Raw genomic sequence first — 27,480 nt, forward strand, 5'->3', positions numbered from 1 at the left:
ATACTGGAAGATCACCTTGCTGGGCTTCTGTGTAATTCTCCTTCTCAATGGAAAGCATGGCATACACACAACTGATCTGAATTCAAGAAGTGAAACACACCTACAGTAATGTTAAACACCTGCTTTTGTGAATGTGTCCATACTGGTACAGTGGTGACCATTATCTAGGTGTATTGAGAGATGCTCTTACTTACAAGGCGAGGATTATCAGCTGGGTTGTTGGTGGTGGTGTCCACACAGCAGACCATGGAGCACCCAATTCCAAAGTTAGTGGACATTTTCTGAAGGAACAGTAGCCTGTGGACAGGCCACACAGAAACTGGTTTATCTGAAGGACTGTAGCCTGCAGAAAGGACCCATGCTGGAGCAGCAGGAGAATTGTGAGGAGGAAGGAGCAGCAGAAAGGGGAGCAACAGAGGAACTCTGATGGACTGACCACAAACCCACATTGACCATCCTCCCTGCACTGCTTGGGGGGAGAGGAGGTATAGGATTTGGGAGTGACATGAGCCTGGGAAAAAAATGGGCAAGTGAGGGGGAAAGTGTTGCTTTAATTTTTGTTTTGGCTTTTCACTATCCAAATATATTTTCATTGGCAGTAAGTTTAATTAATTTTCTCCAAGTAAAGTCTGTTTTGCCTGAGACAGGAACCAGAAGTAATTTACCCATCTTGATCTCGACCAACAAGTTTTTTAATTCTATTTTATCCCCTCTACTGTTGAGGAAAGGAAGTGAGTGAGAAGCTGTTTGAGGATGTCTGGCTGATGGGCACGGTCAACTCACCACAATTGAATACCTTTCTGTTGGTACTGGCTATCAGTTGCACTGCCTGACCATCTCAAAGTTCCAGCTAAAAAGTGAGTTCCTTTATTCGAGATGTTTCATACACAAATCTCTTCTCAGCCTCTGCCAGCCCCAATAGGTCAATAAATATGTGAGCTAAAACACTAAGAAGCCATCTCAAAAAATGCATTAATTACATCAGTTTTTCCTTCTTCTTTTTCAACTCATAAAGTGTTGCACATACTTCACACTGTCCAGCCATCCCCTCAAGAACAGTCTCCAGCCTTGAATTTAGCATTATGAAAATCTGGAGTAAGAGTCTTTCCTATTTTTTTCCTCCTCTACAAATGTGTTTTAATTAGCAAAGTCTTTGAGCCTTAAGAAGAGATTTACTGCGTGTCAATGCATGAATTCATGTTATTTGAGTCCGTAACACTTTCTCTGTTATTTCATAGCCATAATTTACTGCATTCAAGCATCCTATTTGTTTTGCTAACTACTGATGCATATTGGCCAAACATATTTGCTGAGATCTCTGTTTAATAACAGGGCTCTTCAGCAGAACTGAGAGTTGGGAAGCTCTGGTGGACTTCAGCATTATAAGAAGGCATTTTACACACAGAAACCAGGAAAGGCAGGACAGGCAGAATAGTCAGATTTTAAACTTTGTTATCACACTCAAAATGTCTCTCTTCTGATTTGCAGTGTTTATAAATCCACTTAGCTGAGTAGGTCTAACTGCAAGAGCTAAGAGCATGAGTCAAAGCCTCACACCTTCATCACAGTAAATCAGCTTAGAAATGGCTACCTGGCAGTCAAGTTGGAAGGTCAGAAGTGACTGTACTTAATGCCAGCTGCACCACCCCCTTGTGAAGCTGTGACTTGCATAAATGGTTCTATTCTGACTGCACTAGCACACAGGCTTATGTAGAAGAGTAGGCAGAAGCTCAAATGACTGTCTGACACGAAACAAACCTCACTCCGATTCATGTCTTTCTACCCAGTGTTGTGATACACCAGGTACACAAACTACACATTTGCATTCATCCTTTTAATAATGAATACCCAAAAATAACCAACTAAGTCCTGTCTATTGCACCCTTCATCTGGTCTTCCTCTCATTCCTTCCATCTTTCCCCTCTTTTGCACTCCTTCTCTAACAATTCTTGTGAGGGGAAATAGCTCTCCATCCAAACTGACATGGTCTTACTGGATGGTACAAGGTCTCTGTCACTTTTCAAGGTAAATTAAGTTTCTGAGCTTAGGACACACAGATCTTGAGACTGAATGGGTCTTACAGGTATCAAGGTATCATCACAGTATATACTAGATTTTTCCACATTTATTAACAGTGTAGCACTGTGTTTCCTGAATAATGCCACGTGGCTTGAAAAAGATGCAAAATACATTATATTTTCTGTGCATACGGAAGTATGTGAAAAAATGTTTGTTTTCCATATGCAGGAACTCTATGAACTGTTTTTCTCTAAATGCCTTCAGAGTTCCATGACCACATGTGAAAATGTTTCCTGTCATCCCTTCATGTTTCCTATAAAAATCCAGTATGCTACCATAAATGTCAAGAGTGAGGCCAGACAGTTTCAATTACTTGTTTCAAGAAGATGCTTTTTCAATCACAACTTCTTACTTAAAGGGCAGCTGCTCGGGTCACATTACACGTCAAGAGGCAGACTTCATGATTATTGAAATTTTCTGAACGTGTATGTCTCAGAAGGCAAGGAAAAACAGACTGCCTACATAAAAGAGCATTTTACTGTGAGAATTACTTCAGATACATAGGCTACCGCTGAAAGGATGGAAATCATGACGAGAGTACGCCTGAACTAGACAGTTTAGTTTCGTTTGATGTGTAATGCTGTGGCTAGAGCTCCACAGAACTACAGTTATACCATGCCAGTGTTTCCAGCAAAGACAGATGAGGGTTAATAGGTGTACTTTCTTAAGGGCAAAAGGCAACACCTTCTAAAGTCAGTGCAGTCTCAAGGACAATGAAGAATTTGGGATGTGGTGGTTTCTTCTGTGATTTAGCCAAGAACTTAGAGAAAACATACGTGGCTGGACATTGTAAATGGCCATGTACAAAACTGCTATTTTTTCAGTTCTTTCCCTAGGTTTCGATCTAAAAAACTCATTCTTGGAGTCAGAAGGATCTGGAAGACATGTATCCTGAGAAACCTGAGACAGCAGTGAGGTAGAGCTGGGAAATCTTGCTGAGGTACACGACATAGACCAAATCTGTCAGGTAGGCATAGATTTGTATTACTTAACCTCTGTTAGTTCATTAATTTAAATATCTCCTGCAAACTGGGATAATTCAGTTCAGCTGCAGAGCTTGCTAGTGAGGTGGTTACAAAGTAAGGAAGATTCCTTTCTCTATCTATAGCCTCCAACAAAGCTGAATGGGTCCATGAATAATGGCTCTCCTGCTTACTCAAAAGGATAATCTTTGTAAACCCGCCATGGACTCCACATTAGCTGAATAATCCTATGAACTGAACTCTTAATTGTCAATTTCCAGAATCTCTTTCCTACCCTGTCTTAATGTAAGGTGTTTCTGTAAAGCTGAAATCTGTCCACTGGAGCAGGTACAGAGCTCTTTACATAGGTTCCCTTAAACTTGCTCATTCTTTCATGCAATTACCTAAACCAACAACAGAACCGGGGATCTCCTCCGTCTGTGAAAGGATTTGGGAGAACTGCCAGTAACCAGTGGCTTTAACAAATCAACTCAAACTTTAAACACTTATTAAAAATTAAAATAGTACTTCCTTTTTTTGTAATATCAATTTTTTAGAACCATCAAAAATTTTGCTTTTTGTATTAAAATACTGCCATATTTGTGAAAAGAAAGGTCAGTCTAGACATTATTAGACATATCTATACTTTAGTAACCTCTAAAAAAAAATTAGGGCCCTTTGTGGTAAATGTAGTTTGGTTGATAAAGGTAGTGGTTTGTAAGACTTCTCTTGCACATCCTGTTCTCTGAACCGAAGAAGAATGAAGTAAAGCTAACTATAAAAAGCTACAAACAAGTTAACTTTTTGTAGTAGGAAGTGTGCTTCTGGCTGGGGAGAGGCTCAACTGACTGCACATGGAACTTCCAGGTAGCACTCTTTTTTCAGAGATTTCCTAAAAATACTTCACCAGTTAATCTCCATCTCAATAATGCAAGAGATTGCATTTCTCTTTGTCTTCTAATACTGTTCCTTACCTGCATTGTCTTCTAGAGGCTCATCTCCTTCTGTAGTTCATATTTAGGTAATTGCTTTTGTCACAATCATTTGCCATGAGAATAATCAGGATGAAGTTTTCACATGATGAGGAACAAATTAAATTAATTAAACATTTCACGTTAAAAACCACTATTACAGTTCATCTGTTATAAGAAACACTAATAGTGAAAATATTACTGCTGATTTTTTCAACTTTCCAGGAGTCATCTCTTTGCTCAACCTGAAACTGAGCTACAGTAAAATGTGCTATAAAAACTCATATGGACTTTACATCTCTGTGTCAGAACTGTTCAGTGAAAGCTTGGATGGTCATAACACCAAACATGAAACAATTATAGCTAGAACTGGTAGACAGTGTCATCATGACACAGATGTTATGAATGTATTATAATGCATTTCCAAGGGGCACAAACACATAAAAAATACTGTGACACCATAACATATAAGTGGGTATTTCCAAAGCAATTTATGAAAGTGACAGCTCACAAGCAGCAGAAAACACAATTCCTGAGACTCCTCATTAGTATAACCAAAAGGCATCACCACGGAGTAACAGAAAGCATAGCTCAGGCAAACATGATGCAAATTATTTAAACCAATGCTACACAACAAAAAAATATACTTACAGAGACTATAAAATATTGATCAGTTGTTAAAATGTGACATGAAAATTGAAATATTTAATTAATTCTTTGGAAAGCAAAATATTAAAGTTGCAGGGACAAAGATTCAAGAAGTATTTCCAGATATCAGGGATCAGAAGCATGTGAAGCAAATGGTAAATATGATAAAATACCATGAAATAAGTTATGCAAGTTAATTAAATGAGTCATCACAGGAAAACTATATGACTTTTTGGTTGGTTTTTTTCATTCATACAAGTTGGTCATAAGTAACCTACTTTAGATCTTCACTTTTAACGTAGAAAAGATAAAGCAGTATCAAGATGTTCATGCATTTTTAAGATAGTCATAGAGAAGATGCAGGAATACATCATTTTGAATGTGACATTCTCAATTACTTCCTCACTGATGTAAATTATCTTTATATAAAAACGGTAAGCAGAGGAGTGGCAATTATCAGGGAGGAAGTTCACATGTCTACGTTCACAGTTATAAAAGATATTTTTAGGTTTTTTCTTCTTGTATCGGCTTCGATAGTAATCCTTTAGGATTGAGAATAAAAGAAAATACTCTCACTCCCAGTCTTGTCCATAGACAGAGGAAATGCAGAGCCTGATCTCCTGTTGTGCAATTGACTGCCTTGCCTGTGCTTCCCTCAACCCACCGGCTCATCCTGCAGTGGGTTATTCCTGCAGTGGCCACGTGACATCGAACAGACATGCGAGTAGTCTTCGTAGTTCTTCAGTCACCAGCTTAAGGCCTCCTCCACAGCAGAGGTGACCTCACTGGTGTAGGATGAAACTTATACTGAAAGAAATAGGACATGGCTAGAGACTGGGGAACAGTAACCCTGTGCTGTGTGCTGGTGGTGTGATATTGCAGGCACCTGTGAGTTAGGAGTGTTGTGCATAAAATAATGCGACAGCTAGAAAAGCATAAAGTACACTTTGAACCTTTTGGCATTCCAGACATCTCTTGTGTGCATTTTGGATAGACATGGCTTGAATAACCTGAGCTAGGTTAATCTAAACCATCATTTCTAGAATTAATTACTTCACTTGGGGAAAAAAATAGAATGGTTTTGTTATTTCAACACTATATTTAGATACTGTGAGTTTGTTTTGTGAATTATTCAGGAGTTTCTGTGACAATAATAGCTTATAAGCAGAGTACTGGCATTCTGGCAGTGAAGTACCGTGCAATCTGAAATTTGGCTGGAGTACTTCATATTTTTGTTCTCTTTCTCTACTTTCATTTTTCCTTATGCAATAGCTTTGTTCAAATGTTCCCCTGTTTATTTTTCATTTTTAAAGTTTCTCAGTGGTTTTGAAAATACTTATTATTTGCTGTGCGTAATGGTTAAAAATTAGATCAAGTTACATTATTGCCCCTATTGCACAGAGAAATAAATAAAATTTGGACACAACATTCACCAAAGACATTATGTACAATATTTTGACAAAATGCAAAAGTCAGAACCAAAGAATAGTAGAATGGATGAAAAAATGCAAAGGAAGACTAGTATAGCTGCAAAAACAGGTAGGCTGGGTACTTAGCATGTCTGAGATTACTAATTCTACATAAATTTTCCTTATTTTTCCATATAATACCTACTTTTATACATTTGGAATGGCATTTCTCTCAGCACAGTTAGTTTACTAGTTTCAATTATGCCTGCTGACATGATTTTTTCCAGGTTTTTCTGTTTTTTGTAATGTTAAAAATGCTCTTGAGAATCACCCCTGGGATAAATTCTGAGATATACAGATATATAGATATAATTTACAAAACTTGTTTTCCATCCGCTTTTATTAATACATGAGACATGAGAATATCAGAGGTAGTTTTAAGAGGTGCTTACAGATTATGCCAAGTACAAAACATAAAACCAATTTGGTTCTTCTCATACCCAAGAACTTTTCATTACTTTAGGGCATGGTTGTGAAAAGAGAATGTTTACGGATGTAATGTTACAGACTGGAGCTTTAAGCCTTTAATTGTGAACTGCTAAATCACACTGAGAGGTTGCCTCTAGGTCCCTGCCTGGTTTTAATCACATAGCCTTATTCTGTGGTTGTCCTATTCTAACCATTTCTGCTTTTCCACTCTCAGCATTTCTGTTAGTTGTTTGAGCGGGGTGAGAAACTAGATGTGCTTTGTTCTGAGCTCAATTTAATGTGATTACATTTCTGGAGTGTCATGAAATTCACAAAGAAAAAATGCAAAGTCCTGAACATGGGAAGAGCTAACATATGCAGTAGTGTAGTCTGGAGACTGAGCAGCTTTAGTAGCAGCTCTGCTGAAAAGGACCAGGGTCTTGCTTGACAATACGCCCAACATGAGCCAACAGTGTGCCCTGGCAGGAAAAAAAAGGCCAACAGCACCCGACTGAATTAATAAGAGTCCTGCTACTGATTATTCCCCTTTACATGGCATTTATTAGACAGCATATGTAAACCTGTATCCAGTTTTGTACCACTAAACACATGAAAGATGAAGATAGACCTTGGCAAATGTATGTAGCAAGATGCTGCCAAGAGTTAAGAGCTGGAGCAACTGACCCATAAGGAAAACCCAGAGGATTTGGGCTTGATCAGCCTGGGGAAGAGATGTTTTAGGGAGGACCTAACAGAAGCCTGCCAGTGTTTACTCAGGGGTTAAAAGAAGGAGACAAGCTTTTCACTGGGGGAAAAAATGTTGTAAACTGGAGCAGGGAAGGTCCTAACTGGATTCAAAGACACACAAAACCAAAAATCTCTGAAGATAATTAAACATTTAATTAGGTTACCCAGACAAGTAATGGAATCCCTTTCCTGGAAGGTTTTCAAGACCCGACTGGACAAAGCCCTGAACAATGTGGTCTGAATTCAGTGTTAAATCTGCCCTGAGCAGGAGATTGGACTGAAGACCTCCCAAGGCCATTTCCAACTTGAATGTTTCTGTATTTAAACCCACCTAACAAATTTAGATTCAGCTAGGAAACAGAAAACACACTTCTCTTTAATAATTAAAGAAATCCTTTATTCCTCCATTTTCAAAAGCATGCTTTGGAAAAAGTCAAAATAGCATGACCTGACAGCCAAGAAGGAGAGTTTTATAAAGATGAGAAGAAAAAAAAACAGGCAAGAAATTTCTAGGTTTTACAGCATCATCCTGTCACCCAAATGCCATCTCAGCACTGTAGCTAATGTGATCCCTCTGAAATGTGTTGTGTAGTACAACAATAGCTGAATTTTGCTGCTGCTGTCATGACTTGTGCCTTTACTTCCTTTTTAATTTGGTGGATATTGTCAATCTAAGAGACCTCCCTTCAGTAAGAGCCCAGGGTCAGCTTTGTGTCCCTGAGGATAGGTTTGTTCCGGTACTTGGTTTCTTCAGCGGCTCCTCCACTGTGCTCTCCCTCTGTCATTCACAGCTGAAACATATGGGGTAGATTTCCCTCCACACAACTTTACTACAGATGTCCACAGTGCAGACTTCCATATCTGAGTTGGTCAACTTTCATGAAAGTGTCTTATGATCTGTGTAAATACAAAATTTAGAGACCTCTACCTACTGTTTTAGATTTCTATGTTAGAAGGCATCTAATCTAGTGCATGTATCTGCGTTTACCAGAGGGAAAATCCCCACAACTCCCCTCTCAACTAGAAGACAAAAGCATGGTCAATTGTGCTATGGTATCCATATAGCACTGCCATGCAATTTATGGCTACTGGCAAGCTAAGTTAGAATTAAATCAACATACAAGAGAAGGAGAAAGTATTTGTAAGCCACTAGCGTTCTCCCACACAGTCCAGTTCCCACTAATGATGAGCTGTGCCAGTTACCTCTGCAGTAACACTACACTGTGGAACCAGCTCAGCCTTCAGTCTAGTTCATGCTCTTCTGACAAACAACAGACGTTCTTTTCACAAGTTTCCATTGATCTCTGCTATGTCATTTGTGTTGGATTTTCCTGACAAAATTAAACATTGTAATCAAATATTTTCTTTCATTTTTATTAATTTTTTTCAATTTGTGTTTCTTGCAACATGAGCAAATTAACTCAGCCATTGGCATACACTCCTTTTCATTCCAGTCTCACCACTGAAATCTTACAAATACTGTGAAAACTAGGCACTTTTCCTTCTGTCTTAACACCCCAAGGAACACTACAAAGCACCCTGCGATTTGTATGCATCTCTCAAATGACAAACTATGAAAACATTTCTCAGTTTAGAAGTAAAAATGTCCCTCTGTGTTCTTCCAGTTGTCTACCCTGTAAACTTGTTCTAATTTTTTCTCTTCTCCCTCACATATGGTCTTCCCTCAAGAAAAAAAAAAAAAAAGCCCTGTTCTGCTGTTTTACAGAGGGTCAGGGTCAGGATTAGAACTATTCTTATATATTATCCTGAATAACAGTGGTTAAAATAAGGATTTTCCATCACTTAGGAAAATCATGAGAGAAAAGGAATTTTAAAACTTTTTTTAAAAACCATTAGGAAACTTTCTAGATAAAAGTATATGCTGTCAAAAGATGGGCTTATGTTTCAGAAGACATATCATCACATTGCCAAAAGAAAAAGACTGCTGAAGGTGACAGCATGGCATAAGGGAGAAAGTTGTTTTTTTCTTGCAGTGAGATCCAGATTTTGCTCTTTTTTGTTGAAATGAAAGAAAAGTACTGAAAATAGCCCCAAAATCTTGGGTAAAGAAGATAAATACTAGACCTACTTGCTTTCCAATGATCTATGTTTACCCATATATTTGGGGATCACATGTTTTTCCCAAACATATTTTTTTCTGCTTAGGCAACAGTCCTTGCAGAATATGGAGGATTCTACAGTCAGAAAGTCCAAGACTCACTTTACAGAAGAGGCCAATTTTCTCAGGATCTGTCTTACGAGAAAGGTGGGGTCTCCCAAGAGGGTGACTGAGAAGAGGACGTGGCTAAGTCTAGCTTAGCCTAGACACAGTATCTTCCTCCCTAGTCACATAAAGTTAAGAAATGTGACTACCGCTCACAACCTGAATACGTTGGTCTCTTTGTGACCTGTCTCCCAGTTGCAGTGGTGTAAGCTGAAAGTTCATTAATTTCCTTTTCATCTTGGAAATGCGACATGGTAGAAGCTGAGCAGTACCCCACAAACCATGCTTCCTGAACCACTGCACCGAAATCTTTCAGCCAAATACCAGTTGCAATAATTTACATGCATATGTAACAATAACCTAGTTCTTATTCAAGAAAGGGGAAAAGATAAAGTCACTGGAATCTCTAACATTTTTTGTGCAGCATTGCCATCACAAATAACAGAGAACTGTCAGGTTATAGCTGTCTACTGAGACTCCTCACTAATTCAAATAAAAATCATCCTTTATTCTGAAAAAACATATACAGAATGTGCCACAGCTGGAAGCTATTATGCAGGCCTTGGAAATGCTTGTCAGCAGGATATCAGTTAAACAGGTGTATGGTGATGTCTAGGGCATATAATAGACTCATTAAGGTTAGTTTCAGTATCAGTAATACAGAGTTTAGTGTTTCAGATATCTAGATCTTTGGGCTTGAAATCTGTTAAGAATTTTTTCTTTTTTTTGGTACATCTATTGTGATGTACTTGCTAAAGAAGAACACAGATATGATGCGATCTTCCAGAGATGTGACTGGAAAGATATCTAAAAAGACTGACATCAGCTGATAGGAGCCAGTCTCCTAGGGTGTCTTTATCTGGTGCCTCCCATCCGGGTCCCATCTGGCTTCTCCAGATGGTGATTTAGAGTAGACTTAATCCATATGCTTGCAGTCATCTCTGTTCATCTCCATTGCCTAAAGTAGTGGCTTTAGGGAGACTAACTGCTTTAGGCTAGGTATGGAGAGGAAAATGCAGGATGTTTCAGTTTTCCTCAGTGGCCTCAAGGCCAGCTCATCCACATCTTATAAAGATTGTTAAAGATGGAAAAGGCACTTATATAAAACATTCTCTTTACAGAGACTACTGGCAGATATTTCTGCTCAAAGTTTGAGCCCTGTCAGTTGGAAAAAATCCTGGAAGAAAAAAGATGTGGGTGTACATATGGTGAGATCATATTATAGATTGGTCATTAGTAACTAGTATATTAAAAAGAACCTGTAAGAGAAGCAAATGGGACACGAGGGGGTGTAAGACAACATATTTTCAGAGAGACAATAGTTGCACAGGCCCATGTAGGACCATATCTGGAACATAGTGGTACATCTCTGTTCAGGAACTCTGAACTCCTGCTCGTGTAGATGAATAAAAGGGTAAATAGATGTGGTAAATGAAGGAACTCAAAATTCTTTCTTTTTTCCAACCAGGAGAAAGAAGACCAAGCTGAGATGTGATTTCTCTGAAGAAACGCGAGAGAGAGAGAGAGAGAAACAGCATTTGGGGTAATGCTGGCAGAAGAACACTTGATCAGAAGTTGTTAAGTGTAAGTTCAGGCTAATTAAATCAGAGTTTCTCCAAAGAAGTGAGTTTCAAAGGCAGGCTTGAAAAAGAAGAATGGTAAAATTCCTCAGTAATTTTAATGTATATATAAGCAGGATATTATGGTGTGGCTGCCTCCATTGGAAGACAGCACTTGATGATTCAGTCTTGTGTTTCTGTCTCCTATTAATCCTTGGCTTTAAAAAAGCAACAACAAGAAAATACTGTAGCTAGAAGCTAATCTGAAGCAAAAAAATTTTCTGCATCAATTATGTGGGCTATAAATGTAACAACCAAATAACAAAAGGTTATGCTTGGCCAGGCTAAAAATATATTCCAATACTAAAAGCAAACTGTTACTCGTTGGAAGCCAGACTGTGATAATTAACAGTTTTTAATGGCCATGGAGATAAAGAAAAGCTAGACCCGGGATACCTCTCAACATTTCAAGGTACTCCCATGTACTTTTACGTGTTTCCCATCTCCATCTCTACCACTCAAAGTGAAGTTGTTTTTAGTCAGGTAATGTTAAATTCATTCTGCTTCTCAGATGTGAATTGTGATAACAAGAGGCCATAACAAGCCATAAAGGTTGTGTTTGTTTTGTGTTTTTTAAAAAATCTGATTAAAGTGTTCTGAATATACTAAATATTCTCATATATTCTGGAGAATAATATATGTGAAAGCAGCATGACATTTTAGGAATATGGAAGTCTGTTGTCACTTACCTTTTTCAGACTGAAAGAAAAGCACTCAGTGTGACAGCAGGTTTCAGATGAAGGGATGACAGCTCCACGGATCAACTGCACTGAACGAGCTCCGACTTAGGGTAATGGGTCAGTGCCACCGAAGGGGTTAGTGCAGGGACTTCAGGTTGCAGCTCTATGAGCTGCTCAGGTGAGCAGTTCTGCACTGTGATGGCCAAAGCTGAAACCTTTCTGTTGGTAAAGAGTATGGTCTGCTCAGTCAGTGAGAAATGATCTGCTAGAGACCCTTTCCAGCAATTGGCTGCTGGGGATAAACCTGGCTGCACCAGGACAGGTCTGCATCAGAAGAGAGGCTTGTCTGTCTTCTTCAGGAGAAGCCTGCCTAGAGATTTGCCAGAGACCTCAATCCCATATTCTCTGATCCAGTGTAGACACTCGAAAACATGTTTAACTTTAAGCATATGAGTGATCCTGTGGACATCAATGGGGTTGTTAATGTGCCTAAAGTTAAATATGTATCAAGCACTGTTCTGGAAAGGAACCAAGGACTCAAAAATTTACAGGATCAAGGTTTGGCTGAAGAACAGAGAGTAAAAGAGGAGACAAAAGTTCAGAGATACTGATTTGCTCTCATGCCCTCTTGCGTCAGTCCTTCACAGAAGCAAGCCCTAAGATAAACCTCTCATTATAGTAAAAGTTAAAGGAATACCTGTGCAGAAAGCTGAAACACTAAAAGATACTGTAAACACTCACTTTACAGCACACAATATCTTTTGATTTTTAGATGGCAGTACATTTTAAAGCAGATACAGTGATGTCACTGCAGGAAAACATCACGAAAACATTGCAGCAACAGGATCTCTTTCAACAGAGGCCTGGTTGACTCACTCTCACAGCTGCAGCAAAGTAGTCCAATGTGTTTCTGGAGAGCATTCTTGCTTGTGAAGTCTTTATTGGGACACTCTGACTGCAGGGAAATGCAGCCGCTTTTCATTTCTTGTGGCAGTCAGAAAGTTTCATTGAATATTTCTGAGCTCTCAATCTCTTCCAAAACACATGCTGAATTTCCTGGCTCTCCTCCTTAAAATCTGGTCTGGGTTTCTAGCCCTGTCACCTCTCAAATTACTTTATGTGCACATAAATTAAAAACAAACAAAAAAACCCAAAATAAAAAGCATTTTTATTTTTCAAAATGAATTTTCAACTGTTTTTCACAACTTCACGAATTTTTATATGCAATCACTTTTATGTTTAAATTATCTGTATTAAGAATTTATAACTGGAATCCAGCAAAGTTGAAACAGAAAGATTTGTCCTTTTGCTATTAGTAATGCAACACTGCCAACTAGAGGCATTGGTAACAATCAAATTTTTGTCTTACTGGCCACATCAATAAAGAGATGCATAACCTATAAATACTAAAAGATCATATTTGTGCTAGAGAAATCCCACCCAAGTCCTCCAGCTACAGCAGTACTTGCATTTCATTTTCTTTAGATATTGATGTTTCAGTATACCATTTATTGAATCCAAACACCTCATCACATCATCCAGAAACTCAAATATAATCATGTCAGATATCAAACTCCTTGGCTTCCTCAAAGAGTTACTGAGCCACTCTAACAGCTTTTGGAAATATGCCTCCACAACACATTGTGAATGTTAAAAAAAAAAAAATTAAAAATTATAACTTTGAGGGCAAAGTAAATTCTAGATATCATTTTCTCAGCCCACAATTTCAGTAAGACTTCATAATTTGTTGGAATAAAGAAACTATAGTCTATTCAGGTGGTCTAAAAGACAATTTCTGTATAAGCTTTCAGCTCTGTCAGATGACGTACATTTTGAGGAAGGTGTTTGTTCACAGCTGAAGCAGTCATTGAAAAGAGAGAAAGATTGAAAGACTAAAAATAGAGAAAACATGCCCTTGACCAGAAAGGCTCAGCCACAGCCTGTTGCATGTGGTACCCTGACATGTATGTGCTTGTTAGTTCCCTGTATGAGAGGAAACTTGATGTAAAGCCATCGATGTTCATGCACCGTGCAGAGACTGGCGCTGCCTGGGCTCCACACCACTGCCCTTGCCCCTCTTCCCTGCCATGCCCATGATGGTGGGGAACACCAGCCCACAGCTACACGGGATGCAGCAAGAGGAAGCTGGAATAGAGGAGGACAGGTACGTTCTGCAGGTCCTCGTGCCAATCAAGGTCCAATGAAGCCTTGGGGAAACAGTCATTCCAGTTGCCCCCATCCCTCTGCTGCCATATGACCAAGTCAAATGCAACCCTGTGTGTAGGCGGAGTCTGCTGGAAGGGAGAGAACTGAGAGCCTTGAGCATGCAACAGGCTTATTGCTACTCTCCAGACTTACAGCGTGCAGGACATGCAACTCTCCCCTTTTCTAATTAAGGACTGCAAAAGGTGGCAAGCCTTCACACCCCTTTTCAGCAGCCAGGATCTCCCCAGCCATGGGCATGGAGTGCACTGTACCCCTCCTCTGGGCTGGCAGTGTGTGCCCTGGGGTGCACCAGCAGCTTGGGAGGCCAGAATGGCTTCCAAGGCTTCCCCTGGCATGACTAGAACCACCCGTAAGAGGAAGATCCACTGGTAGAAGGGCAAGCTCTGCCTGCCAGGGCTCACACAACGTTAAATAAACAGTCCAGAACAGTTTGTACTTTTGGACTGAAGGGAGGAACCAACATCTCGCACTGGTTTCCTTTTATTTACCAAAACACATTTATTCCGTAAATCTCAGCAAAATTTACGAAAAATAATAAATTACATTTTTCCCCTTGAAGTCTTCAAAGCTTTGTATCTATAAAAAGTTCTGGGAAATCTGAGAAGCCTAGAGGGCAGGAAAATAATCTTGTTGGGAAGTGGAAGCCAATGGACGGTAGTGACTCACAGGCACAGAACTGCAGACAGCTGAAGTAAGGCACCAATTAAGCCTGAAACCAAGTTTTCCAGGTGCTGTGCCACAGGGTGGTGTAAGGGTGGAGGGGTTAGTTTCCAAAAAAATGCAGAGTAACCTCTGGAGGAGGTTGGAGGTTACAATACTGGAATAAGATGTAGACTTAGAAGTGAAAGCCTGGACATTGGCCTGGGAAGTAGAGAATAAGGGTTGCAGCCAGCATTAACCACTGTAAAAACTACTTCAATAAATGTTTTTCCACTTATATTATTATGCTTGTGTTCCATAACAGTGTCTTTACAGGAATACAAAGCTACAAAAGTACAGTGGTCTAGTGGAAGCAAACTGCTGGGGCACAGATAACACTGGAGTAGTTTGTTCACTTGAGTAGTACCTGGAGCTTTCCTTTTAGGAAAGGGAGCTGAGGGGAAGTACATTTGTTGTGAATCAGCTTGTAATACCAGAAGCCCTATTTCCACAATTGTGACTATTTTGAAAGACACACTCAGAAACAAACCAGCATGTCATATCTAGATTTCTCTAAATGACTTTGTTGAAATTATTCAGAAATTTTCTAATAATGGTTTTTGGCTGTCCGTCAAAACTTGAGTCCAATAGACATTTGTAGGGTTTTTCCACTTATTCCTTTTTGGCAGTGAAAGCTAGTGCTCAGCAGTCTAAGCTTGTAGTTCTCTGCTCTGGTACCATGTGCTGCTTGAATGCACCCTGAGGTCCAGACCCACTCCACACCAAATACCTGTGTTAGGAGCCAGAAGTACCTCTCATCCATGAAAATATGTGTTCTGTGAAGCTTTCTCCTACTGTTTAGCGTAAAAATTATTTGGGCATGTGTGGTGGTGCATCTCCGGCCACACTACAATCTCCCTGTGTAATCTCCTAATTAATTTTGTATTGATTTACAGAGACACATTGATTGTATAAAAGCCTTTTGCAGAGTTATCAACAAAGGTTGCAGGAATGACTCTGAATTACACCTGTCACAGGAGCTGTGATCTTATCCCTTGCTCACACATGAACTAAGGCAGAGTTGGACAGAGTAAGAACTTCATCAGCAATGTCATATATGCAGCACTCTGTAAATTAGAATTTAAAAGTCAGCTTCACTTTTCATAAATGGGCTATCCAATGTATGGATACGTACCTAAATCTGCTGCTGCATGACTCACATGGAAGCAGTAGCATGTGATTTCAAGTGTCAGTTATTCTGCAACATTTTTCTCTTTCTAAAAGTCTGTCCTCTTCACATACTTTATTGCTGTTTTGCTCTGCCCTATATTTAGCCAACTGTTACATTTCCTAATTTTGATCTGGATAGAAATGTATATACACAGTTAATCCATAATTACTTGTACCTCCAAAATTACTTTTTTAGACTAGAGAAGAAAAATGCAAACACCTTCCACCCACATTCCCCTGGAGACTAAGTTGGCCAAGTTCAATTAGCAAGAGACACTAGTTTAATGAAGGAATATGGAAGCATGTGCTCTACATTTCAGAGATTCAGTATTTGGCTGGTAACTGCTGCTGCACAGGTCGGCCTTTTGAGTGTCAGGCAGGACAGTTTTGGCTGGGATGGAGCTCTGGCTTCACACTCTGGTCATGTATGGATGCTGAACACATGCAGAAGAAATTAAGGACAGGGAGCTGATAAGATCCCACTTAACAAGCAGTGACTGAATAGGTTTACTGAAGGCATCCAGCTTGGATTTATAAATTATTACAGTCATTCTCTTTCAGCATTAAATCTTGACAAGGTCTTTTTCACCAGGGCTGCCAATCTCTCTGTGGCAAGACTGACAAAGGCTGAAATTGTGACCTTCAAATATAGAGACAAATTGCTGATCATCCTGCCAAAGGGCACTCGCAGGTAGCTCAGCACTAATTTTAGGCTGATTGAATATCTACCCCTTTACTTCTTACAGTAAGAAACCTGTGCCATGTAAAACACAATACCTCAGGGATGAATAACACAATATGTCAGGGATGAGAAACGATACACTTCAGTAATTTTGGAAAATTTCTGTATTTCTAACTATAAGAAGTGTAACCATACAGTCCATATTAACAAATGTCTGGGAGATCAAGAATCAAAAGAGGATTGCTTCTGATTCCCTTGCAAAAGCTATCCAAGGAGGAAGGAAAAGATGATCCAGCTCATTCTTTCTTTGTGCAAAAATGGTGAATAAAGGACTTTTCCTGTATTTGTCAAGTTCAGTAAAATTATATCAAGCATCATATTCAAAGAATCAGACAGTTTTAAACTACAGCTCCCAGGAGCAATGATCAGGATAATCAGGTACTTCAAACCATATTCTTTAAATAACTAATTTTATTTCTGTCTCAAAAAAAAAAAGTTTGTTTTATTTGTTAATTACACTTCTCTACACAAAGTAACCCTTGTGTCTTCCTATTAGGTTCATACCTGTCTTCAAGCACCAGTGAACCCTGCCATTCACTGGGAACAAAAGCATCTACAGTTCCCGCTTTCATTGGCAGTTTCTTTTTACACTGGATATAAGCCAGAGTCAAACTGTTTGAGGGGGGAAGTAGCAGACACACATAAGCCACTATTTATTTCCAATCCTCATAACAAGACACCTGATACAAGCAAGATGAAGAGAAATGCAAGGATTCAGTGTATAAGCATGGGAACTCACAAGAATGAAAGTTGGAAGGATGGTAGAAAAGGAAGGGGGAGGGTGGAAACACACTAATTTGGTTTTCAGCTCAAAGGTTCCTCTCATTTTTTCCCAGGTGAATGCACTGTTGTTGTGACACAGAGACCTGGACAGCTCAGGTGTGCTTAAATCACAGTGTGCTTAAATCCCACTGATTTTTAACTAACCAGTTCCAGGAAGAGGACCTTCAATCAGGAGAATTGATCACTGCTGGTGAGCAAATATTTCTCATTCTCAACTCTCCTTTAGTACAGCAATGAGGTTTGGTTCACAAATACCTTACAAAGTTAGTTATACAAAAAGACAATTGATAGATGCATAGAGATTAGCTAGCAAATGTTTGTTCTGGCAGAGAGTTGAAGGTAATCTATATGGTGTTATCTGTCATTGTTTTCTCTAAGTCAATTAATTAATGTTTTATCATGTAGTATCAAAAATTCAGATTATTAAATTTAAACTATCTCCAGCTGCAGCTTGATAAATTATCCTTCCAAAACCCTACTGGTTTTCAATAGAATGATAATCAAATATTAAGCTTCAGATAAATATACTTGTGATTTGAAGAGATCTACACTTTGATTTTTTCTGAATACATAATGAAAGAAAGAACTGAATTGCACATTCCATGTCTGCTTTAGAAAGACATTATCTGGTGTGATTTCAAGCCATATCTATTCATGTTTAAATATAATTTTAACATGTTAATAGAAATGATAATTTGTCAACAGCTAATTAGTAAACTTATACTAAAGATAGTTGCTGATTTTCACATAGAGTTGCTACAAATACTCATTTTTCAAGACTATAGTAGTATGGTGTAATGACCAGCTTTAGCTGACTGAAGTTAGTGGTTTGCACAAACATGGGGAAAACTTGAATGGAATTTTTGTTGAGGATTTATTCAAAAATTCTCATCCCCCAGACTTAACCAAAAATTACAGTCTCCCCTTTGGAAACACTGGAAAACTTCTCATTTTCTCATTAAACATCAATAATCTCCAATCATCATGTTACTGAGCATAATAAGTAAGCTCCGAAGGAGACTCCTTTCTAAAACTCAGTCAAGAGTAGCCAACATGAATGAGCCTAGGGGACTATGTAAAACAAAGAACAACTCTACAGTTGTGATGCCATGTGTGGGTAAAGGGAATCGTTTTGGGACAAGACTGAAGAGAAAAATATTATAATGAATATACTGATTATTTTACCAACATAGGGAAACTTTTCAGAAATATAAGATTCTTACTACAAGATGATATTTTTTCCTAAATTTTTGCATATTTTAATATACAAATTTTTCTCCACATGAATAGAATGCTTTTCTCGGATTGAGATTGCCAGTTATTGGAAACGGAGTTTCCAAAACGTGTTCACAAGAAATTTAACTGCTAACAATGATTCTGCAATGTTAAGAGATTCATTAAAGCATCACTTTTCTTGCTTTTCAGTCCTAAAAAACATGAAGCGTTTTCTTTTGCCAGTGCTCAGAGTCATAATTCTGCACTTAATATCATTCCTCCAAAAAATGGAGTCTCTAGTGAGAACTGATAAGATTGGGTAGTATTCTGGGCTATATGCATTACATTTTTTAACTCAGTTGAAACCATCCTGATGAATATCAGAGTTTTCATGCCTAAATTTGATTGCACCAGACCGAAAGACCTATTAATTAAAAAAAAAATTGGATTTTTAATGCCTTTCCTCAACTCTTCCTTCTATTCTCTGACTTTTATTGAGGTCAGATGTTACTGAATTTCTTGTAATGATCTTTGTCAGGAAGAGAATACTAAAGCAGCCAGGAGCACAGATGAATTGTTTTATTCAGAAGGACTTCAGCTGAAAGTCAGTGTAAAAAAAGCTGTGAAGAATAGGGAAATTTTTCAAGTTTTCATTGTGAGAAACTGATGAAAATTTCTTTGATATTTATCTCACAGTCCTTAACATCCTGGTTCACAGAGTGCAGATTTTAAAAATTATGGCAATTTCAACCTTTTGGATGGATTTGCCAATTTAAAATGTATTATACTTGGAGGCAAATATTTGCCAATTTTCCTATTTGATTAACGAGGATATCATGAGACATCTTTTGCCAAAAAAATCCTAATATAAAAAAAAAAATCCCATGCTGTTATGTTCCACTGAAATTAAGAAACCTATAGCACTGTCTTGGAATTGTCATGATCCAGCGTTACAACATTTGCTAATTCATAAGAATCAAATGAGAACAGTCCCCTGCAACCTAATTTTGACAGCTGATAGCAGTGTTTCACCGTAAAATTAAGTATTTCCATTTTGCATTTTTCTCACAAAAGCAGGCATTTCTAGAACTAACCAAAGCTGTCTCTGAAGTATAGACTGTTAGAATGCCACTAACACATTGATTTACACTGTGCAAAGTGACAAATCCATGTGACTAAAGTTGTTGCTTTGTTTTCCAGTTTCCTTGCTGCATTGAAAGGGAAACAATGCTCCATTCAACATTGGCCTTGTCCCTTCTGTTAATTGCAGTCACTTCCAACCTTGCAATGGCAATTAAAAAGGAAAAACGAGCACCTCAGACACTGTCAAGAGGTATTGTATATTTATTGTATGTAGTTACGTCCTTACCTCGCCATATGGGCCAGCAAATATTTTTCTTTTAAATGTACATTCACACTTACCAAGGTGTGTTTCTCTAGTGTTAAGTGACACTCTGAGTAAGGCATGTTCATATTTTATGTCATTTCACTCCACCACTTTATTCTTAAGGATATGACTGAGGGCCTCATATAAACTGCATAATTTATGTAACTCACATTGACCCAGCAGAAGCAAATAACCCAAAGTGAGTCTCTCAAATCAGGATGTATTTTGTAGGACTATCAGTGAAAAAATATTCTTTCATGTGCCATTTGAAAGATATTTTATTATGGCAACTTACCAACTGCTGAAACAGTTTCATAACTTCAGTTGCTATGTGACAATTTTTCTACAGACCCATTTTTGTACACAAAACCATTTGAACCATTGGTGTGGTTTTCTGTGTGACTTTTTTTTTCCTTTTAATTTTCATCAGATATCCACTGCAAAGCATGACTGTGAGTAATTCACTTCCTCGTGGTGCATAATTTTCAACCTGGTTGTTAAATAAAGACCCTGTTTTAAGTAATTTATGTCTGACCAATCCTTAGAAATACAAGCAGAAAAAAAGTTCAGCAAGCTCTTTTCCCCTTCTCCATATTCCATCTCCTTTTGGAACTATTAAGCACAAAATATCTCCATCTCCCTTCCTGACCTCTTCTACAAACTGTGCAAAGCTTGCAGATCCCACAGCTCACCTCTGAGGTTTCCCTATTCTAGCAAAGTTGCACGTGTCACAGAGGTTCCATCTGAGCCTAATTGCTCCAAGACCACTTAACAAAATCATGCAACACCTGGACTATCCAAAGAGAAATTTCAAATCACTTTTTGTAAGCAGTATCCTGGGGGAAAGTTTATAATCAACCCAGTATGTAGATTAGGATTTATTGTTCCCACTAAGCCTGAAAGCACAGGAAGATAGTAAAAACTCTTACATTCTGGTGGTTTTGAAAAAAAAAAGCAGTGACAGAAAGCAGGTGTTGCTTTTCTAATTCTGATTTCAGGCCCTTCGGGATGCCTTGCACACTTTACAAGTAATTTTCACAGATCAAAGGGGAATACTTAAACCTGCTCGAAAATGACTCCTACTCCTCTATGTAGATGCCTTCATCAGCAGCTGACTGCGGCCAGGGTTGGGAAGGCACTGGTCAGCATGCCAGAATCCCATCATCAGCCAGAAAGATCTGTCTACTGAAGGAAGAGGTGATCCAGTAGAATCACAAGCAATTGTACTGTGAGAAATCTAACAGCAAATCTGGGCTGGTTCAAGCACTGTCCAGACCACACAGAAGAAACAGAGCTCTAACCTGATCCAGATCCAGAAATTCTCTACAATTCCCATGAGGGCTGTCATGAATGGAGCCACACTGCCTAGGATGCAGGGATCTACTACAGAGGGGCTGAGACCTTTGGGAGCTGAAGGTGTAAAACCAACTGGACAATTTGCTTTTTGAGATCTGTGCTACGGATGAGCTATGAAGCTGATGATCTATTGGGATTTTGTTTTGGTGGAGACTTTTATTTAACAGCCATTCTTTTATGAAATTATTTAATTAAATTACATACTTGCAACTCCAGGGATTGAAGTTCATTACTTTGGAGTGAAATTTATAACCCGAGACTGTTCTAATGACATTCATATTAAAGCTGATCTTATTCGAGCTGTCATATTTTATTTTTCTCTTTTATATGCCAGCTTCTCTTTAAGTCCCAGGGTCAACATGAAATATGGAGCAGATAACAAAAAGATATTAAGGATTTGGGTGCTCATTTAGGGACTTCTGAGCATTTAGAAAGATAGCCAGCTAGTCTGTCAAAGAACCTGAGCTGGATACACAACCAGCTGAGATTTTTTTGGGGGTTGGTTGTTTGGTTGGGGTTTTTTAATCTTTCAGTGTACCTATCAGGAGATGTAGAATTAGTATATCCATAATGTTAGAGAACCTTTGACTAAAAGACCCAAATCTTATTTGTGTACAAGTGTTGATAAATATTAAAAAAAGAAAGGAATTTGTTATTAGTTACTTTCCTGGCCACCAGCTAATCTACTTGTTATACTTCTAGGGTGGGGAGATGAAATTACCTGGGTACAAACTTATGAAGAAGGGCTTTATCAAGCAAAAAAAAGGTAAGAGATTAAAAAGTAGTATGAAGACAAAGTTGTTACTCTGACGTGCTGGAATACACTATAGTAAAACAGAACAAAGAAACACCGTGACAGCTGATCTGCAGACCACCCAGTTAAATAAAACAGACTGTGTCTATAAATAAAAGCCCTTGTAGGGATCTTATGACTCTGAAGTAACATTATGGGCTGACAATGTAATGCTGTTATTTCTTTGTCACAAGAGCAGTGTTGTAATTTGAATTAACAATGATAAATAGATACCATAATTTTTTCAATTACATCTGTTGTGTTTTAATATCATGTACCTTTGATTACTTCCTTGAAATCAGTTGCGTTTGTTCTTGCATGGAGATATGCTGCCTCTGATGTTTTCCCCAACACTTTATTAGTTGGAATTTGTCCATGATATACTCACAGTTTCTCACTGTCTTGGTAGAAATGGAAGTTCCAATCTGAATTTTCTCTGGAACTCTGCTGAAAATATATTTGAGAATTCATAACGACACCTATTCAAATATATTTTACAGTTCATTTTAAATCACAATAGTGTAGCATCAGCTATTGCTAAATTAAAGGTAAATTATTTTTAAAATAAAAGACAATTGATATCATGTATCATAGGTGAAAATGGCTAGAAACTAACAACTCTTGACAGTGATAGCAGATCAAGGATTAGTAACTGATTTGCTGAACAGTAAATATAGTTTAAAAAAATACAGGAGAAAATGCAGAGAATTTTTTTTTTACATCCAAAATATAAATCTTATAAAAATTATTTTATTCCTGTTCATACAGATTATTTTTATTTTCTTAATCATGGAGAACTTCATACCCAAGCAACATTAAATAGCTCTTCAGTTTGATTATTTATTATCTGGGAATGAAATTATGGAGGAACTGTTGTTTCTTTCTTCTAGAATCTCTTACTATAGACAACCTATTCAGATGTAGAAATTCTATTTCTCTGTTTCTCTTTTATGAAGTATTTATGCTCCCTTCCCTTGCTCAAAAATATCTGTAATACTTTAATGAATGTCTGTATGGTTTTACTGCGGGGTAACATGGGATTAAACACAACTTGCCTTTTTCGGTCTGCTAGTAAAATCATCCGTTTGCCTACTCGTCAAATCATCTAACTACATCTTTTATTCTTATTAACAAAGTAACAAGCCACTGATGGTAATTCATCATTTGGAAGACTGTCAATACTGCCAAGGTAATTTTGATTTTTTGTGTGTTAAAATGTTGTGAATATTTTTATAAGAAATTGAACCTATCTATATATTTACCTTACACTTAGGAAAATTATTTAAAGAAACAGGCAAATGAAAATGTATCTGAAAATTGAAGAATTTATTACCGTTATCTACAAAAACTCCACTATGAAACTACCCAATAAAGAACATGAAAAATACTCAGCGCTGCTGTACTGCTATCCCAAATGCAGCACTCATCAGTTTAAATTAAGAGGCACAGATTTGCTACTGACTCATTAAACAGATTTAATATTGTTTGGGTCTCCTGAACTGGTAACTAAAGAAGGAGGCGAGGATAGGGCTGCTGAAATTGATCTAACAAGAATTTTCTGAGAATAATGCACTTTTGTCAAGCCAAGACATGGTATCCATTGAGATGACAGGCTTCATAAATAACAGAAGAGAGCTTCCATTTTCACAGCTGGGAGGTTGTACTGCCATGGGTCAAAAAACCCCCAAAAGCAGTCATAGAGCCCTTAAGTGTCTCCTCAGGAATGTGAATCAGCAGAGTCAGGAACAATGTGGCCAGTCTCTGGCCAATATGATGCCCAAATGCAGATGGAAAGGCAGAGTTTGAGATGGACTTCAAAGTTTATCCTGTCTTTTCTAGCGTTGAAGAAAGCTTTTGCAGAAAATGAAGAAATACAGGAAATGGCCCAAAATAACTTTGTTATGCTGAATCTCATGGTATGAAGGGTTTGGGGCGATTTGACTGGTATCTTTTTATGGTCTGTGTTTTCTCTTTCTTTGTCTTGTTTTTTCATGTCATTTTAGCTAATATCTCTGGCATTTTAGTTATATAAGTAGAGGCATTTGTGCATGTGTATTTACATACAAGTAATGCCTATCCAGTTTTGTCCTCTGGTACAAGGTTATTCACAGGTGGTACTACTCAGCAAAATATACAGAAGTATTTTAATAACTAGCTTTCATTTTTCTGCCAGCATGAAACCACAGATAAAAACCTGTCACCTGATGGACAATACGTGCCTCGAATCATGTTTGTAGGTATGTACAATATTTATGTATCTTCAAGGATGTGATATCTAAATTATGCCAGTGTTCTTTGGGGACATCAGAATCATTAATTTTGCAAGAGGTAAACAGATCGCTGCCTCTGTTGCATACTTTGACCCTTGTAAACTTCCTTAAATTAGAGATGTGTTCTGGAGGGTACCTAATTTTGACCTGGGGACAAGATGCTTAAAAATCTATTAACATCTGGGCTTTTGCTCTTCGTGCTTCTTCCTAGTGCTGTTACAAGACAAAGTTCACTGAAAAAGTCAAATATCTGACTGAATGTAGATGTCTATAGTGTGGATATTACCACAGAATAAATCAATAGTCAGTGGCATCTAAGGAACGATTTATCCCATTGTAAAGCAGACTTCTGGAATGGATCAAATTAATTATGCCCCAGAGTGCCTGTTCATTTTCACTGATTGAACAGGAAGCCTAGAGTGACTAGCTCTTTGGTGGCAGCCAAAGTTCAGTGAGATGAAGCCCACACTCAGACAGAGAGCAGTGCAGTTACAGGAGTCAGTTAATTACCAAAAATCTTGGAAGGGAAACTGGAAGAAGATATGTCCACAATAACCTGTTCCCATGCTGGGAACATTAAGAATCATGAGATTTTGGTTCTGAAGTCTCTAGGTAAGTCATGCTAATATTGCTGTAGGGATGCATGACCCTCACTGTGTGTGCATCCAGCCAAATTAGCTTCTGCTGATGTAAACCCAGAACTTGTAAAACAGGATATTTTCCTTTAAATATGGATGAAATGCATGTGTTACCTAGGACTTAAAAATAGCTGCATAATATAAAAATGAGCATAAGCTTTTGTTCAGGATTTCTCCAAGTAAAGAGCAGTTGGCTGGAACAGAGCGTAACGGCCTCGTAGTTGCCTCGTTGATGAAATCAGAAACAGAGCTGACACAGCAGTGCCACACAGTCACCCACAGCTGTTGTGGGAATGGAAGGCAGTGGTTAATACAATTACTTTTTCAGACCCATCTCTCACAGTACGAGCTGATATCACAGGAAGATACTCCAACCGGCTTTACACGTATGAACCACAAGACATACCATTCTGTAAGTGCCCCCTTTGTTGAGTTTGCATTTCACACTGTAAGCAGCCAGATACCCCATCCCAATCATGTGTGCGTGAGAATCCATTAGGATCTCAAAGTAAAGAATAAATACTGTGGGTGAGCATTTGCAATAAATTATAATGGTCTAACCTGTTCAAGCAAAACAATCACACCTATTGTCCCATTGAATTTACTGGGGCTACTCAGGCAAGAAAAATTGAAAGATCGTGGGTGAGAACTTTCAGGATCGAGATCTGAGCAGTTTGCTGAAGAACAGCGAAAGTTATACTTATGTATAACTTGGACAAGTATAACTAAGTCATACTTGGACATTCAAAAGTATCCAACTGCACAATATAAATAGCCAATGGTGGGAGGGAATCAGTAAAGAAATGCTGGTGCTTACCTCGGTATCACCTAACACACATATTTCAGAAAGGAATGTGATTTTTCAGGTTCAGCCAGTCCTCGCTCTATATCATCTATCTGACACCAGTGCAATATCTCACCACAAATATGCACATCACATCTGATTACCAGGCTTGCTGTTGAGAAATGAGGGAGTTGAAAGGGGCCTTGTCAAATCCCTTTAAGTTAAACATTCTAATTCATTAAACTTTTTACCTTCTGCTTTAGGAACAATGCCAGAATTTTCACAATAGAAAGCTCTAAAATATAATGTGTGACCATGAATTAATTTCAATGTGAACAATTTACTAAATCAAAGTAGGAAGGGGTTTTTTTAATTGTACAAATGCACTTTTAATATATTTTTACAGTTCTTATTTATTTTTCTTTCAGTAATAGAGAACATGAAGAAAGCACTACACCTCATTCAGACTGAATTGTAACCAGCAACAGTGAAATTACCATAACCTCTACGAGGTGAAGCTGCACCTCTGTCTCTACTAGAATTTTGAACTCTTACCAAGCAGTTTGGTATATCAGATTTCTTAAGAACAATTTGGAGAACAAATACAGAAAGACTATCACATCCATTTGCAAAACAAGAAGATAAATATATTAAACACTTTGAAATTAGTTATCTGAATAACTGAAAGTGATGGTTTAAGGTGCGGCAACTTTGAGCTGTATTTTATCAATCCAACTCTGACCCTATTAAGTCAGCTATGACTTCTGACCAGGAATTATAAACAATCTTTTGGATCTCTATTTGCAATTTATTACATAAGTGAATAGCTGCATGTTGGCTCTCCATTTTAATTTTTATTGCAAGAAGCTTGTTAGTTGTTAGTTTACCTCTGCTTTATACACTTATTTCTTGTTAAAAGAAAATAAACTTTGGTGTCAAATCATACAAGAAAGCTCTTCTGATACATTTTGGAATAGCTTATAGAGAAAAAAAACAGTGATCTGGGCTTAGCTTTCCCCTGTGTAATCCTTTAACTATTGTTCTGATAGCTGAAAACAGGACAGACATTACAGACTGAGCATGTGGTCTCAGTGAGGTGATAACCATCAAAGAGCAACTACAGGTTTTGCTATGATAAAGATACAGTGAAGCAAGAGAGATGGAAGGAAACAGTCCCACAACCCCACTCTTAAGTGAGGATAAGTGATGCTTGTAAAGTCTCATATAGGAAAAATGAGGAGGCTTTTCCTAGCTCTTTTCATTTAAACAGTGCACTTGAGTCATGGGAAACTCATCACAGGTCGTTCCCTCTTTCTGTAGCATTCCACCATGAAGGTGGCAGCTTATTGAGAGAATCTGTAAATACAAGGCCTTTGGAAAATTTCCCTAGGATCACTGTATGCAAGGGTGGACACCTGTTTGAGTAAAAAGCTGAAGTAGCTTATTATCCCAGCAATGTAATTTTTTGTTAGAGCAAAATAGTCATCAATTCACCTGCAGCAGGACCGTGTATGTTGTGTGACATGCAAAACACCAGCGTCATTTGTGCTACCTGCTGTCTCCTATGCTGCTGCCTGAATACACACATAAAAGATGAAGGAAGGACTTCT

At 38.2% G+C, this 27,480-nt stretch overlaps 1 protein-coding gene across 1 annotated transcript; it reads left to right on the forward strand.

Annotated features, from left to right (window-relative positions):
- Window positions 1-839: 839 nt before the first annotated feature.
- AGR3 (anterior gradient 3, protein disulphide isomerase family member) lies at window positions 840-27,183 on the forward strand. The gene is made up of 11 exons (XM_027723248.2): window positions 840-857; window positions 2,904-3,046; window positions 10,977-11,092; window positions 17,481-17,617; window positions 19,843-19,975; window positions 22,088-22,151; window positions 23,315-23,367; window positions 24,018-24,094; window positions 24,352-24,415; window positions 25,415-25,498; window positions 26,299-27,183. Exons 5-11 carry the CDS (start codon window positions 19,870-19,872, stop codon window positions 26,346-26,348), a joined length of 498 nt encoding a protein of 165 aa, XP_027579049.1. The 5' UTR covers window positions 840-857; window positions 2,904-3,046; window positions 10,977-11,092; window positions 17,481-17,617; window positions 19,843-19,869; the 3' UTR covers window positions 26,349-27,183.
- Window positions 27,184-27,480: the final 297 nt, after the last annotated feature.

This window comes from Pipra filicauda, unplaced genomic scaffold (genome assembly GCF_003945595.2).
Source record: "Pipra filicauda isolate LSUMZ 115617 unplaced genomic scaffold, ASM394559v2 scaffold66_size7647185_pilon, whole genome shotgun sequence".
NCBI classification, from domain to species: domain Eukaryota; kingdom Metazoa; phylum Chordata; class Aves; order Passeriformes; family Pipridae; genus Pipra; species Pipra filicauda.